This window comes from Prunus mume, linkage group LG1 (genome assembly GCF_029339155.1).
Source record: "Prunus mume cultivar Tortuosa linkage group LG1, ASM2933915v1, whole genome shotgun sequence".
Lineage (NCBI taxonomy): Eukaryota > Viridiplantae > Streptophyta > Magnoliopsida > Rosales > Rosaceae > Prunus > Prunus mume.
In genome coordinates this window covers 19775270-19790202 of record NC_142698.1, presented here as the reverse complement: position 1 = coordinate 19790202, position 14933 = coordinate 19775270, and the positions used below count along the sequence as shown (strand labels likewise).

The 14933-nt window shown below is 38.0% G+C and overlaps 4 protein-coding genes across 4 annotated transcripts; 2 read left to right on the top strand and 2 right to left on the bottom strand.

The window, feature by feature from the left end:
- Positions 1 to 1574: 1574 nt before the first annotated feature.
- ABCI13 (non-intrinsic ABC protein 11) lies at positions 1575 to 5336 on the top strand. Its single transcript, XM_008220213.2, has 10 exons — positions 1575 to 2093; positions 2465 to 2593; positions 3192 to 3287; positions 3409 to 3486; positions 3586 to 3647; positions 3795 to 3870; positions 3966 to 4073; positions 4332 to 4507; positions 4602 to 4686; positions 4868 to 5336. Exons 1-10 carry the CDS (start codon positions 1896 to 1898, stop codon positions 4904 to 4906), a joined length of 1047 nt encoding a protein of 348 aa, XP_008218435.1. The 5' UTR covers positions 1575 to 1895; the 3' UTR covers positions 4907 to 5336.
- A 153-nt stretch (positions 5337 to 5489) lies between these two features.
- On the bottom strand, positions 5490 to 8275 carry CLV2 (Leucine-rich repeat (LRR) family protein). The gene has a single exon (XM_008220212.2). It carries the CDS (start codon positions 7789 to 7791, stop codon positions 5599 to 5601), a length of 2193 nt encoding a protein of 730 aa, XP_008218434.2. The 5' UTR covers positions 7792 to 8275; the 3' UTR covers positions 5490 to 5598.
- Positions 8276 to 9045: 770 nt separating this feature from the next.
- On the top strand, positions 9046 to 11342 carry CBSX6 (Cystathionine beta-synthase (CBS) family protein). The gene is made up of 3 exons (XM_089045562.1): positions 9046 to 9187; positions 9352 to 9705; positions 10238 to 11342. The coding sequence occupies exons 2-3, from the start codon at positions 9362 to 9364 to the stop codon at positions 11157 to 11159; spliced, it is 1266 nt and encodes a 421-aa protein (XP_088901688.1). The 5' UTR covers positions 9046 to 9187; positions 9352 to 9361; the 3' UTR covers positions 11160 to 11342.
- A 173-nt stretch (positions 11343 to 11515) lies between these two features.
- Positions 11516 to 14746, bottom strand: LOC103318776 (putative glycosyltransferase At5g20260). The gene is made up of 4 exons (XM_008220209.2): positions 14008 to 14746; positions 13712 to 13866; positions 12456 to 12816; positions 11516 to 12284 (listed from the first exon to the last, which is right to left on the bottom strand). Exons 1-4 carry the CDS (start codon positions 14242 to 14244, stop codon positions 11622 to 11624), a joined length of 1416 nt encoding a protein of 471 aa, XP_008218431.2. The 5' UTR covers positions 14245 to 14746; the 3' UTR covers positions 11516 to 11621.
- Positions 14747 to 14933: the final 187 nt, after the last annotated feature.

Here is a 14933-nt window from a genome sequence, read left to right as displayed (position 1 = left end):
TTGCTAGAACTTTAAAGTGTTTCCCAATTTTCCACCGCATTCACAGTCTCCTACTATTTTTCTTACTTATCTCTACCACTATTTCTTTCTCGTTTCCTTTGTTTGCACTTGTTGTGCAACTTAATGTCCTATATATATAAGGAACAAGTCGACAGGAAGTGATTTCCTATTGCCTATTGGATGGTTTATTGGAGGTTGATATAAACTTACTGTCCAAGTAATAGTTATTAATGTAGTTGCAGATAAGGAAGAATGTTTTTGTGACTCTTCCAATCCCTCTAATCCTTTTCTTATCTTCTTGGTGAGTTGATAGCCTTGATACTTAACAGGTTTTGTACTTTGACACGTATTAACAAGAACTATTTTAAAACATATTTATATATATACTAAGATGATATATATATATATATAAATAAAACCGAATAATATATGTAATAAGATATAAATATATAAGTATTATTATAATAATATAATAATTAATATAAAAGTACAACAACAATATTTACATGTACGTACCAAGACACATACTAATATATATTTAATTAAGATAATTATATATTAAAAATACAGGGGTTCACATTGTCGCTCATTTATTGGATTGTATTTAGAGCTTTTGCTACGGTTCTTGCTCTGGTGCTTGCCTCAGTACTCTCCATTCTCTTGGTGTTGGTCTTTTGATATATACCTTGGTGTTATGATTGCTTATTGTTTTCTCTTAAGTGCATTGGCAGATTTAGGTGTGCTGGAGAATGTGACTTTTGGAGGAATGTTCAAGGGCTGATCTATTTCCGATTTTTGGTGGAAGATCGGTGGGTCTCTATATGCAGCAATGCTGACATGTGTAGTGGTAGTGTACCTTCTTTGTGGCAATTATGGTGCGGTCTCCATCCCTTTTGAGGGTGACGATGGCTTTGTATTGTAATTTGGTTTGATTTTGTGACGGGAAAGACTATTATACTATACTGTACTGGGTTTAGTTTAATCTTCTCAAATTTGTGGTAATTTATTCCTTTAGTTAGCCTTTTTCGGCTTTTGTATTATCTATTTGTTTCCTCCTCATTCATGGGTTTTGAATGAACATAATTGATTACGACCAATAAAAAAATAAAAATAAAAATAAAAAACTCATTAGGATTTTTTTAATGCCCATTATATCCTCACATAATTTTAAAATTTTAAAATTAGTCATTTACTTTTATACAAATTTATAAATAAATTTAATCATAGACATGTATTTATAAAAAGCACTATTTAAACATAAAAACACAAAAATCAACAATTGTATATTTTTTTGGGTCTGTTTATAAATGAGTTTTGAGCGTGTGTAATGATGAGTTTGGATGTATTTATAAAGTGTTTTAGGTGTTAAGTTTTTATAATTTCAAATTTTGGGTGTTTTAGTGAAACTCCTTATTTTTAACCAAATAACAAGGACATTTTAGTAATTAACAATTCCATATAGTTTAGTAAACAACTTTAATAGGAATATAGAATCTAACTCTCTTCAATTTATATGATTTAGTAAATAACTTCAATATAAATACAAAATCTAATTATTCTTAATCCAACTCATTATCAATTCAATTACACCGAATCCAATTAGTAAAATGCCATAATTGCATTCGACTCGATTGGTTTCTCTTCTCTTCTGGGCTTTTTGGCCCACGAACTGATCTGCGACTCCCTCACATTCACAAATGTCCACCACCTGGAACCCGAAACTGCTTCCAAAACTGGTCTTACGCGCATAATCTGATCTGGGTCTTCTTCAAAATCGCAAATTTCCAAATACCAACGACCTGAATTGCTTCCAGAAGTGGTTTTTAGTCGATAATTTGATCTGGGTCTGATTCAAAAAATTTACGCCTAGAGGTCCAATTGCTCTGATATTAAGCATGGTTTCTCTGTCCAATTCATTGCTGTTTCCTCTGACTACATCCAGTGGCTTTTCTCGGTCGGTTAGATTTGCAAGGACAACCAATTGGTGTAGTACTAGTGACAAACAAAAGGGAGAGCCCAGAAACGTTTTATGTGCTTGTATGGCGCCTCCCCCGAACTTGAGGAGCGATGAATCTTTTGCAGCAAAATTTGAGGTAAGTCCTTAACAACCTTTTCCCTCAAGTTATTGTCTTTGAAGAACTAGTCTTTTGTTTTTTTTTTCCTTAATTCTTTTATTCAAACAACCATATTCTATGCTTATTTGGCATCTATTGACATCTACATTTCATCGGTATTTGTCAGCTCCTTTTTATTTTCTTCGATAAGCTGCAATTGGAGGAAAAAACTTTTCTTTGATTGATTTGAATCACTTGTTTTTGGTTGATTACTTATAGGTATCGTTTTGTTGATTTGTTTTCGCCCATATGTATGGGGGCAAAGTGTGCAGTTTTCATTTGACTATGGCACAGTGTTTTATTTTGTTATAAGTTTGAAGAATACAAGTTAACATTTTGTGTCTCACCAGGATTCATTTAAATCAGAGAATTTAAGCACAGTTCGGGAGCCTGAGGATGATTCTGATGTTCTAATCGAGTGTAGAGATGTCTACAAATCATTTGGCGAGAAGCATATATTGAGAGGTGTGAGCTTCAAGGTGAATCTGATTTCAACACATATTAAGTTCTTTTGATTATGTCTTTTTAGTTGTTTCAAAAATTTATATGCATTTCTTTTGTGAGGATGTAGCATAGGTCTTAACTTTGCCATTATCTTCTGACTAAGATATAGTTTCCTAGTTCAGCGTGCCAAAAGTTAATTCTTTAGCTTGGAATTTTGGCTCATAAAAAAATTTGAAACCAATTATTTGCTTCAGAATAGGAAATCAATGCTTAGTTCCCTTCCTTATCAGTACGTATTTGTAAAGGAGGAGTCAATGCACTGTTTGGATTGAATGGCATTTGGCTTATGGGTTAGGTAGTAGATTGTAATGCTTATTGAAGGTCATTCAGGTTTGGCCCCAATTAGCATAGTTTTGGAGGTTTGCGTCATTATGGGATTTGGTATGTTTTTTTTAAGGATTTTCATTACTTCTCTTTCTTAGCGATGGGCAACAATCTGTGTTGTTGTTTACTTTAATATTGCTGTTTACCATGGGATGTACTGCTGGTCTTCCTTTCATTAGTTTGTGCTTTCTTATATTATAATTTTGTTTCTCAAAAAAAGTTATTGGTCAATGGTGGATTCATTTATAGATTAGACATGGCGAAGCTGTTGGAATAATTGGGCCTTCTGGCACGGGGAAATCTACAGTTCTAAAGATTATTGCTGGGCTTCTTGCTCCTGACAAGGTTAATAGTTAATCTGGTTCTCATGTTGTGCTCACCTTTGTTTAATTAACTTGCGTTTACACTTTAATGAGCTTATTATTGGTTCTCTTACATAGACTCTGTCCATTGTGTAACACATCAGGGAGAGGTATACATTCGAGGTCGAAAGAGAGATGGTTTGATAAGCGATGAGGAGATATCTGGTCTTCGGATTGGATTGGTAAACTTTATTATTAACTGGTCTGCTAGGGGTTATCTATTCTTTCTGATTCACTTATATCCAAAAGGTCTTTTAATGCATTTATCTACTATCTAACAGGTGTTCCAGAGTGCTGCACTTTTTGATTCTTTGAATGTTCGTGAAAATGTTGGTTTCCTTCTGTAAGACAGCTTTAGATTCTTTTGAATTTTGGATATTTATTTATTTATTTTTATTTTTTTGCATTGGTTTCCACTTAATTGCATAGGGCTGATAGTTTACGTTTTAATAGAATATGCCAAAATATAATTCATTCGTTAATTGATTAGGTATGAAAATTCAAGCATGCCCGATGATCAAATTTCAAAGCTTGTGACTGATAGCTTGGCTGCTGTAGGGTTAAAGGTATGTATAAAATATCAATTTATCAGTCTGCAACGATGCTACCTTCTCCAACTTACTATCCAATTTATTTATATTGTACTTGGTCATTTGTTTAGGGTGTTGAGGATCGATTACCTTCGGAGCTGTCTGGTGGAATGAAGAAACGAGTTGCTCTGGCTCGGTCTATAATTTGTGATACTACAAAGGAAGCCATAGAGCCAGAGGTATATTGAGGAGCTGATAGATTTATTTTGTTCTCTATCTACTTTCGTTTCCTTGGATAATGTTTGCGTAAATGTTTTAGTACTCAATTGAAACTATGGCCTTTCAGGGGTTCCCATTGCATTACTTCATAGTCATTAGTATCATCCCTCCGAGTTTAGGATGTAGTTGTGTACTGTGTTCTCATGGTCTGACTCCGACAGAGGCATCTGGTAGGGCCTGTCTCCTGATTCCTGACAGTATTCTACACCCTTCCACAGGTGCTCTTATATGATGAGCCAACCGCTGGACTTGATCCTATTGCATCTACTGTGGTAGAAGACCTCATCCGCTCTGTCCATACAAAAGATCAGGCAGCGATTGAGAAGCCTGGGCAGATTGCATCTTATGTTGTTGTTACTCACCAACATAGTACCATTAGACGAGCTGTTGACAGGTTGGGCTTCATACAAATTGTCATGTGATTTTTGAACACTTGCGTTGATTGTTTCATATGTGTTTTAAGCAAAGCATATATTCAATGTGTATAGGTTATTGTTTCTCTACGAGGGCAAGATAGTGTGGCAAGGAATGACTCATGAATTCACAACCTCCACAAATCCAATCGTTCAACAGGTAATGACAGATTTGATTTTGCAATGAATTAGTTTGACGACATGTGCAATTAGATAGTTTAGGCATTGGTGTTCATAATTTGTTTCTTCTGTCAGAATCAGATAGTTGGGATATGTTTTAAGCTTGATGATGATCCGGAGTCCCAGTACTTACTTCTTTTTTTTGTGAGTGTTGCTTTCAGTTTGCATCTGGGAACTTGGACGGCCCAATTAGATATTAGAGCTTGTGCTTGGTGTGCATACTAGACAACACATGGTCCCTGAGGACTGCTGCATACCAGTGGAGAATGCTGGGAAAATGGGTCAGATGGAGCCTGCACATTCAGGCTCTGCCTCCTTTCTTATATAATTAGATTTCATTGCAGGGGATTGGAGCTCAAATAAAACAAATTTCTCAGTCGCTAACAGAAACCATGGCCGTGCAGCTGATTCAAGAGAGCCAGCATCTAAATCAGGCATATGGCGATTGGCAGGATAATTTGCTCTTTTTTCTTAATTATAAATTATTGTTACCTTTCTCTAGGTTAGTGTCAAATTTATGAGATCGGGGACCTGCTTTCATCCCCATTTGTCAAGGAGAGTGCATTCAAAACTTAATAACATATAATTGATCTTATTTCTAATGAAAGAAGACTATAGCATTGCCCAAAAGCTGGTACTCGGTCTAGGGCCAACCAACGGCATGCCATTGCCTGATTATTGTTGTCAATATCATTGAAAACAAGGTCATGAAAGCTTATGGCATGTTATTGTTGCACTCTCAGTACCACGTTCCGAACAGCTAGGTTCTATGTTAGCAAAGCATGGAAGAACAAACTCATCCATTAGTAGAGGTCAACAAAAAGCAATCTAGAAAAAGAGTAATTAAAATGTACATCTTATCGTTTTCCTCCACATCAACATGTACATTACACTAAGCTTTTGTCTGGAGAATGTAATTTCGTGCTCGAGGTGAGCAAAAGAGGGCCAAACCCCCAAAGTAGAAACTGAGGAAAGCGCTTAGACAAAAAACCCAAACAGAAATCCACCCCTCGTCCTCTTCCCCTTCAAGTGCATTACCCGGCACCACGGGGAGGCTTGCTGGGTCACACCCTCCATCAGAGGATTCCAAACACAAATCTGGATTTCCAGCAAATGCTCCTGGAAACCTCCAATATCCTTGTTTCTTTGTAACAAATCCAGAGAAACAGTTATATGACAAATCCAAAAGAGTCAGGTCTTGAAGGCTGGAAATGTTTCCAGGAATATGACCTGACAAAGAATTGTGTGATATATCCAAGGCCCTTAAACTCCGCATCTTCTCTAAATCTGGAACACGACCCTGAAGAAAATTGTGTGACAAATTCAGGTATTGCAAACCACGTAATCCAAATAGTCCCACTGGAATCTCCCCATCTAGCACATTGTTAGAGAAATCAATTCCAACCACCGAAGATAGTACATAACTGAAGCTTAATTCAGTGCTACCAGTGACAATAATAAAAACTTTTGTATCCGCATTGTGCATTGTACCAAACGGCTCTCTCTGCATTTTATCAAGCTCTCCATTCTTAAAATTTATGCTCATGTTAAAGTTACCATCTGGTATGAAGCCAGAAAATTTGTTTCCTGAGAAATCCATCATTCTGATCACTTGAAAAGTAAAGAGCCAACTGGGCAGATTTCCACTAAATTCGTTTTGAGCTAGGGACAGATACCTGAGGTTCGACCATTTGGTGATTGCATCACTCAAAGTTCCAGAGAGATTGTTGGAGCTGAAATCTACAATCTCCAGAGATTTACAGCCTGCTAAAGTAAGTGGGATCTCACCAGATATCTTGTTGTTGCTAATGTCCAGTATCTTCAAGCTATCCAATGCATCAAGTTCCGGTTGAATTTCACCAGAAAGATTGTTGTTATTGAGTATCAATGCAAGCAGCTGAAAACAACCAACGATGTTCAATGGAATTGAACCTGATAACAAGTTGTGTGAGAGATCAATCACTTGGAGATACGTCAAATTTCCAATCCTCGCTGGAATTTCCCCAACAAGAAGATTGTTGGATAGAAACAAGGCCTGCAAGCTTTTCAGTTCTGTAATCTTCAATGGGATTTCACCGGAGAAACGATTGTGAGATAAATCAAGAAGAACAAGCCCAGACTTCTCAGTTGTCTCTGCAATCTTGCTCGGAAGGTGACCAGACAGATCATTGTTACTCAAGTCCAACACAAGAAGCTTCTCTGAAAACACAAGTCTTGGAGATAATTCATAAGACAAGTGATTGAATGAAAGGTTTAGATGCTTCAAAGCTTGAAGTGAAGCCATACATGTAGGCATTCCTCCCATAACAGAATTGTTAGCCAGATTCAAAACTCTAAGAGACTGAACACAAGCAGAGAAACAAGGCAAAGTACCGGAAAACTGATTTGACCCAAGATTGAGAAACACCAAGGATTGGTGAAAATCACTTAGAGTACCAGATAAATTATTGTTCCCGAGATCTAAATATTTCAAAGATTTCAAGTACAACAAGCTTTCAGGAATTTCCCCATGAAATGAATTGAAACCTATATCTAGTTTTTCCAACTGTGCTGAGAAATTACCTACCCACCAAGGAATAAGACCTCCCAAATCCTTGTTACCATTCAAAACAAGTTCTTTCAACTGCCAAAGCCGCATAAGTGTATCAGGCACACTACCATAAAACCCATTGTAACCAAGATGTAGAGTTTTGAGACTGCGTAGAGTGCCAAAACATAACGGAATTGTGCAAGTAAAGTTGTTTCCGGACAAAACCAAATGTTCAAGAAATGGAAGTTTGCACAAGTTGGGGTGAATTTGGCCAGACAAGTTCATGTTGGTCAAATTAACTGAAACCACTCTGCCAGTCTGGTTTTCGCAGGTGATTCCAGTCCAGTTGGTACAGTCAGACCCAACCCAGCTGGACAAGCTCTGGCTAGGGTCTTGGAGGCATGACCTAAATAGCAAAACTGAGGCTTTGTCATCTGGGTAAAGGTCGACACTTTGAGAAAGGTTTGAACATAGAAGCACAAAGAATATCAGTAGCAGTGCACGTAAGTTGAGAGGATTACAGTGGCAAAACACTGAAACCCATTTGTGTTCCATGACTAACAAATAGAGGGTTTAGACAAGTGAAAGAAGGTTGAAGAACAACAACAGCTAAGCTTGGCGGCAGTAGCTGAAAAATTAAGGCAATCACAGCGATGAAAAGCTAAAGCCCATCTTTACCAAGATGGGTTAGAAGCTAAATATTGGACAAGCTGAAGAGAAAGCTCAGTGGCAGAAGCTATAAATTAGACCTACCACAGGGGTAAAATCCGAAAACCATCTTGAAGAAGGTGGATAAGAAACAAAATCTGCTAGTCACACTTAGAAAAACAAGAACGTGATGTGATATTGCGTTGAAGTAAGTGATAGCTGAAAGGTGCAGAGACAGAGTTAGAGAGAATGGGACTTACAGATGAAAATGATGCACACTGTACTGTAGTAGAAGCAGCAAAAGAAAATGGAATTTGGAAAAGCCATTAAAGCTTCTTTTTCCCTTGGCCTTGTATTTATTCCATTTTCTTTTGAAGTGTGATGATGAGTGTATGTGAGTAAGCTCAGACGCGTGGGCTGGTATTGGAATGAATGACCGACCGACTGACCGACCCGTAAAGTTGGATGGATCCATTAGAAAGGACATTGGGCTGGGCTACCAAATTCACTGGGAGCAGTAAGAGGGAAGAAACAAAAAACATGACGTCGGTTTGACCATGGTCGAACAGCCTCGAGCACCATGGTTGGTGTGTAATGATTTATAAGAAGAATAAGAAGATCAAATCTTTTGGCTAAATGGGAAGTTTTTAGCTAAGAAAACAAACTCATTTGCCTTTAAATATAGATTATTCATTCACCGAATTTCAGATTTTCGCTCTGATTTAGTCATTCCCATCCGCATCTCTTCAATAATTAGCAAAATTCAAGCACTTGGAGACACACACGCATTCACACAGCTCAGAGAGTCAGAAGAGAGACCGAGGCTGACACACATTTGATGGGCCTTTACCTTGCTCTTGTGCTTCGTCATCAATGGCCAAACCTCTCCCTTCCTTCACTTTCTTGACCCTTCACAGATTACCCATTACTGGTTTTCACCTCCTCCTAATCTTCCTCCACTCTCTCTTATAACTCTCACCCCTTGGCCGGTTTTCCCGGTACCTCCTCGCCCTCTTATTCTCCTGGTTATTTCCCAAGAAATTTTCCTGTCTGGGGCTTTCTCAAGAATCTTTTGAGCTTCTCTATTTTATACTTGATCTGGGTTTACTTCGATTTATTCATTTTTTTTCTTTAAAATTAAAAAATAAAAACAACCCAAAAAAAAAAGTGCCGTTTTTGTGTATCATTTGTTGGCTTGTTGGGGCGAAAAGGTGGGCAGAGTAACAGAAAATTGAAGTCCGTTTAAAGAAGCTTGAATTCCCGGGAAAACGAGAGAACTCAAATTTTGAGTTTGTCTCTTGAGGTAAAGTTTTCATTTTTTTTTAAAAATTTCATAAAATAAAATAAAATATTCATTTTTAATCAAAATCTCATACTAATTAAACAGCAGGGAATGAAAAAAAATGGAGAAATCACTATGATTTTCCTTGGTTATGCTTAACTTTATCGTCATCTGATTCTGAACAGAAAATTGGGAATGGCATCGGTGTTTCTTTTCCATGTTGTGGGTGATCTAACGGTGGGGAAGCCAGAGATGGTGGAACTGTGTGAGACGGAGACGATGGAGGCTGCGATAAAAGCGATCGGAGAGTCGATGGAATGTGGTATACCGGTATGGAAGAAGAAATCACATGTGGGTATGGTTGAAAACGATGAAATGAGGCAGCAGAGGTTTGTGGGCATCCTCAATTCCCTCGACATTGTTGCTTTCTTTGCTAAAAGTGAGTGTCTGGAGGATCATGATAAGGCTTTGAAGACTCTGGTGTCTGATGTTGTTGTTCCTAATAATTCTTTGCTGAGGCAGGTTGATCCTGCGACAAGGTTTGCTGCTTTTCAATCTTATTACTCTATATGGTCATGCTATGAATTTCCATTGATCTTAGATCAAGTTTGGTACCCTACTTTTTAGTAGTGTTGTTTCTACGATTATTGATCATGGTGTTTTGTGATCAGATTCTGATTAGCTTTCACTGTAAACTGTCTTTTTTACCCTTTCCATTCGTACATTCATACAACTGCTGCAACCATTCCATTCTTGAAATGGTTTTTTATTTTGTTTGGAATTGGCTTGAAACCGTTATTTTTATCTAGCCTGATGACTAATTAAGATTCAAATTCTGGTATCAATCAAACAAGGAAATGGGAAATATGAAGTTTAAAGAAATCAGTTTTGTGTGCATCCATTTCTTAGATGTCTTTAACCAAGATGGCGTTTCCTTTATGAAGAAAAATTATCCCCAGTACATGAGTTACTAGTTGTGAAGTTCTATAGAATTGCTTTACGTTTAGGATACACATTGATTTCTTAGAAGTAATGTGTTTTTTCTTTCTTTCAAATTTCTCTTTCTGCAAGGTTGATAGATGCACTGGAGATGATGAAGCATGGTGTAAAGCGTCTTCTTGTTCGAAAGAGTGTTGTATGGAAAGGCATGAGCAAACGTTTCTCAGTTATCTATAGTGGTAAGTGGCTCAAGAACATGGATACTAGTGGCAGCAGCAATAGCCTTGCTGCCAATCGGCCTTCCTCATCTTCCGCTGCCAGTACCCGCGACAAGTTTTGCTGTCTCTCAAGAGAAGATGTTATTCGTTTCCTGATTGGCTGCCTAGGTGCCCTAGCTCCTATTCCTCTCTCCTCTATCTCCTCTCTTGGGGCCATTAACACAAACTACCAGTTTGTTGAAGCCTCGTCTGCAGCCATTGAAGCCACTCATAAGCTTCCTGAAGACCCTAGTGCAGTTGCTGTTGTCGAACACACACTGGAAGATCAGTACAAGATTATTGGAGAGATATCTGCCTCCAAACTATGGAAATGTGATTACTTAGCTGCAGCATGGGCTTTAGCTAATCTCTCAGCTGGACAGTTTGTCATGGGAGTTGAGGATAATGCGTCCTCAAGATCACTGCCAGATATCTCTATAAATCAAACTGCTGGAAATAATAATGTGGCTAATGGTGGTGGGTCAACAAAGCTGAAAAGTTTCAGTAGCAGGAGTATAGGGTTCAGTCCTGCGAGCGCAAGCTTGGGAGTGAGTAGAAGCATGTATAGAGGCAGAAGCGCACCATTGACCTGTAAGGTTACAAGTTCATTGGCAGCAGTCATGGCTCAGATGTTGTCTCACAGGGCAACCCATGTGTGGGTGACTGAGGATGAAAGTGATGATATCTTAGTTGGAGTGGTGGGTTATGCGGATATTATGGCTGCTGTGACCAAACAACCAGCCCCAATTACCCCTGCACCAGGGCGGTCGACTGAGGGTAATGAGATTCACAATTGAATTATTTCATATTTCTTTACTTTCTCTGAAGTACTTCTTGCATTGTATTGTTCAGCAATTTATGTTTCCTATACAACTTGTGCTGGCTGGGATGTAAAAGCGGGTTTGAGACTTGTGGGTTTGTAACGTTTTGACCTTGTGTAGAACTTTGTTGCAATAATGAATAATGTGTCAAGTGAAACATTCCACTTGTGTTCAATTTTGCTAATTTACTAAACACGTTGTTGTTTTACAATCTCACGTATCGTTGTCAGAGCAGAGTACCCTGTATTTCTTTCAGCTTCTTGTTGAGTTCTGAAGCGAACAGATATAGTGATAATAATCCGTCCCTTGTTTTACTCATTTGTAGATGATGATGTAGGAAGGAGGGATCAAAATGATCAAAATTATAGAAGATTTTACAAATGGTGTAAAATTCCAAGAGTAAAATATTAAAAGAACGCTTATGGTTGTTGAATAAAATTAATTGGGTAGCCTGATGTTAAGCCTCCTTAGCCATATGGAGTGAAGCACCATATGAAATACATCAAATGGCTTAGCTGGTCGGTTGAGCATGAAATGCCTTCTCACCTGCATCACCCTCTTTTGCAATTTCAAGTATTCTGAGTGTGGAACAGCTTTCAATATTGCCTTGATCTCGGGTATTCTCTTTGGTGGAATTTCTATTGTAAACTTGCTCCAGTCGAGAACATCAGCGAAGGGCAATGAGTAATAGTCAGAAATGAGCACGGGGACACACCCTGCATACATGGCCTCAACCACTCTAGGACTAGCAACTTCAGACCCACTTGGGCACAAGCAAAACTTGGTCTGTCCCATTATTTGGTGGTAATTTTGCCCCTTTGGAAGATACTCATGGACTTGGATTTCATCATCTTTGTCCTTCCAATGCTCAAACAAAAACTTCCTTATGTCTCCATGAGCACCACCGGCGAAGAAGCCCAGGATAGGCCGGTTATCGGGGTGTTGGTGGAGGAGCGATGGGCCAAGAGTGTTCTCCGGTATGTTATATTCTGGTAGTGAGACGTCTCTCCCGGGCTGGAATCCTTCTGAGGTGTTAGAATTGCAGAGTACTCTTATGAAGTTCTTGTAGAACTCATGGTCATCATCTATGATTTCTGGTGCCTGCCAAAATTAAAGAAACATAGGTTTTATTATATTGGGGAAATAAAGGAAAATACTTGTCTCCAACGTATCGTAACGTAACGACACATTGCCGTTTTACTTGTAAGGAACCAAGCAGTATTGGTGTTCGGAAATGAAATTCCAAGGAGAGTTGTGGAAGTTGATAGATACCCAATCATGACAAGAGAGCATAAAGTGGTCAGCTCCATTGCTCCTATTCCAGTAGGGGTACTTGTGGGCCACAACATTGATGTAGTCGGTGACAATACGAACCAGTCGACCGTGAAATGTGTATGGTTTAGGGCGATCATACAAGAAATCAGCAACCCTTTTGACGCTTACGGGGACAAAGAAGGAATGTGCCTCGTGATGATGGCGGGCCAAAAATGGGGAATTTCCACTGGTGTCCAACTCATCGATGAAATGACCTTCAATGGAGTAGATGTAGGACATGGGCCCGTTATGGAAGATGGGTAGTTCTCCTTCCTTGTAAGCCCATATCTTGAATCTTTTCACCATCTCTATGTGGCTCCTGCTCACCCACATAACCCAAACCCAAACCAACCATCAAATTCATCTCTTAAAGTCAACACTAAACAAGAAACAGAGTCAACACTTGAGAGTGTAACGCAACGCCTTGGGATTAATCCCAATTTTCAAAACCAATCGTGCATCTCTGGATCGGAGTTGCCTTGAGATTAAACTCTTTCGAGTTTTTTTTTTTAGATAGAAAAACTATTTTTGAGTTTTGCTTTGAGAGAAAAAATAATACAAATTTATAAATAAACCCAATTCTAGGCATGTGTTTATAAAAAACCCCAAGTACTATTTAACATAGAAACACACCCAAAATCAACTCCAAAGTTAACTTTTTGGGTGTGTTTATAAATTAGTTTTGAGTGTGTGTAATGATGGGTTTTGGGTGTGTTTATATGTTTAAATAGTGCTTGAGTTTTTTTATAATTTCAACTCCTATTTTGGGTGTTTTAGTGAAACTCCCAAAAAATAATGCTATTGTAATATTTATTAATTACAATCAATAATACAAGTCGTTGAGTATATATAATTATAAACAGCAGGAAAAAAAACAAAAAACAAGACAATAATTTGGACCGTCCTCAATAATTACAAAAAATAAATAAATAGGAATCTAGTAAAATAAAGTTGGAAGGGGCCACAAGTTGGAAATTGAAAGGGATTGCTTTGTTCGTAAGAAAAGGATCGGCATAACAATTTGCTTAAAAAAATGAGCATGATTATTAGTCCAAAAACATTAAAACCCCACCAAACTTTTTAGGCAATAAGAAGGTAAAAAAATCTTCATGATTCATTCCAACCCAGAAATGAAAACCCTAGACTTTACCATATATGTATGTGTTTTAAATAGAAAAACCAAATAAAGAAGAGAAGAAAAAAGAAAACTCAACTGATGAAATGCATAGGGATTTCTGTACACACTTCCTCTGGGGATGTAAATCTCTTGTCTATCAGATGTATACTTCTTCGTACGAATGGCTTTGCGGATGGCTGCTCTCGCTCTCGCCAACTCTTCTTCAATCGTGATTCCACTGCGCTTCTTTTTCTGAAAACGTTATGGCACAAAAAACAAACGTACAACCTAAGAAAGGAAAAAAATCAAGACAATAAAAGAAAACAAGCGCCCAAAAGGCCAAATAATGTTATAATTGCGAAGAACATACAAACAACATGTAAAGCTGCTTACTTTGACATGGTCTGCAACAAAGGAAGTAGAAGGAGAGGGTGCAGGTGAGACGTATTGATATTGGCTTGTTTGGTTGCTTTGACGAGGGCTAGAAGAAGAAGAAGAAGAAGAAAGGCTTATAAGATTGAAATGGTTTTGGTTGAAGGGAGAGAATGGAAGAAGAACCAGAAGGAGGAGGATGAGGAGGAGAAAAATTACAGAGAGTAAATAGGGTGACCGGAATTCAAAGGCTGCCATAAACCCCTTTTAATAAAATGCAGACAGATTGCAGAACCAACAAGTTGTTTTTATTTTTATTAAAGGAACAAAGGCACAAGTGCTTTAAATTTAATGTAGGACAGGATTCACCGCATGATGGCCAAATGTTAATCTTACATACATACAGGTAACAGCCTACAGGCTGCTAACCTCTACCTCTCTCCTTGCTTTACTTCCATAAACATCCTATCACCCATTCTTATGCTGCCACGTCACATGACACACCCCTTTCTCGTTTTCCTAATTAACATATTACCAAATGTTTGTAACATATGCTGCACTGCATTATGCTCAAAAAGCAACCACAAACAAATTGGGAATTTGAAATTTATTCTTCCAAATCTTCCATGCTGGAAAGGGAAGTTTCATATGCCTTCAAAATTTAGGCCTGGATGATTACAGAGCACACAGATTACCCGTTGGATTAAAGTAAATATGTAAATGGCATATCCAACACTTGAAAGGGTAAACATGTTGGATTAAACAAAAGAGCCGGCCGCCTATCTTGGCTTCTCTGTTTTGTATTCGATTGACTAAAAGCCAATTATATATTTATTTCAGTTTCTTTTTCCTTCTTTTTGGTTAAGAAAATGGGACAAGGATCAACATCAACAAGACTTATGTCATGCAAAGTAACACTAGGAAGGAAGGGGGACGGAAAGACGTGT

What these genes read in the sequence shown, in the direction of transcription:
- CBSX6 (XM_089045562.1), top strand. Translation starts at nt 9,362, where the DNA reads ATGGCATCGGTGTTTCTTTTCCATGTTGTGGGTGATCTAACGGTGGGG. An exon ending in CAGGTTGATCCTGCGACAAG is followed by an intron (nt 9,706 to 10,237) that starts GTTTGCTGCTTT and finishes TCTTTCTGCAAG; the next exon opens with GTTGATAGATGCACTGGAGA.
- LOC103318776 (XM_008220209.2), bottom strand. Translation starts at nt 14,244, where the DNA reads ATGGCAGCCTTTGAATTCCGGTCACCCTATTTACTCTCTGTAATTTTT. An exon ending in TTGTTGCAGACCATGTCAAA is followed by an intron (nt 13,867 to 14,007) that starts GTAAGCAGCTTT and finishes TAACGTTTTCAG; the next exon opens with AAAAAGAAGCGCAGTGGAAT. An exon ending in TGCTCTCTTGTCATGATTGG is followed by an intron (nt 12,285 to 12,455) that starts GTATCTATCAAC and finishes TAATTTTGGCAG; the next exon opens with GCACCAGAAATCATAGATGA.
- ABCI13 (XM_008220213.2), top strand. Translation starts at nt 1,896, where the DNA reads ATGGTTTCTCTGTCCAATTCATTGCTGTTTCCTCTGACTACATCCAGT. An exon ending in TGAGAGGTGTGAGCTTCAAG is followed by an intron (nt 2,594 to 3,191) that starts GTGAATCTGATT and finishes ATTCATTTATAG; the next exon opens with ATTAGACATGGCGAAGCTGT. An exon ending in ATTAGACGAGCTGTTGACAG is followed by an intron (nt 4,508 to 4,601) that starts GTTGGGCTTCAT and finishes CAATGTGTATAG; the next exon opens with GTTATTGTTTCTCTACGAGG.
- CLV2 (XM_008220212.2), bottom strand. Translation starts at nt 7,791, where the DNA reads ATGGAACACAAATGGGTTTCAGTGTTTTGCCACTGTAATCCTCTCAAC.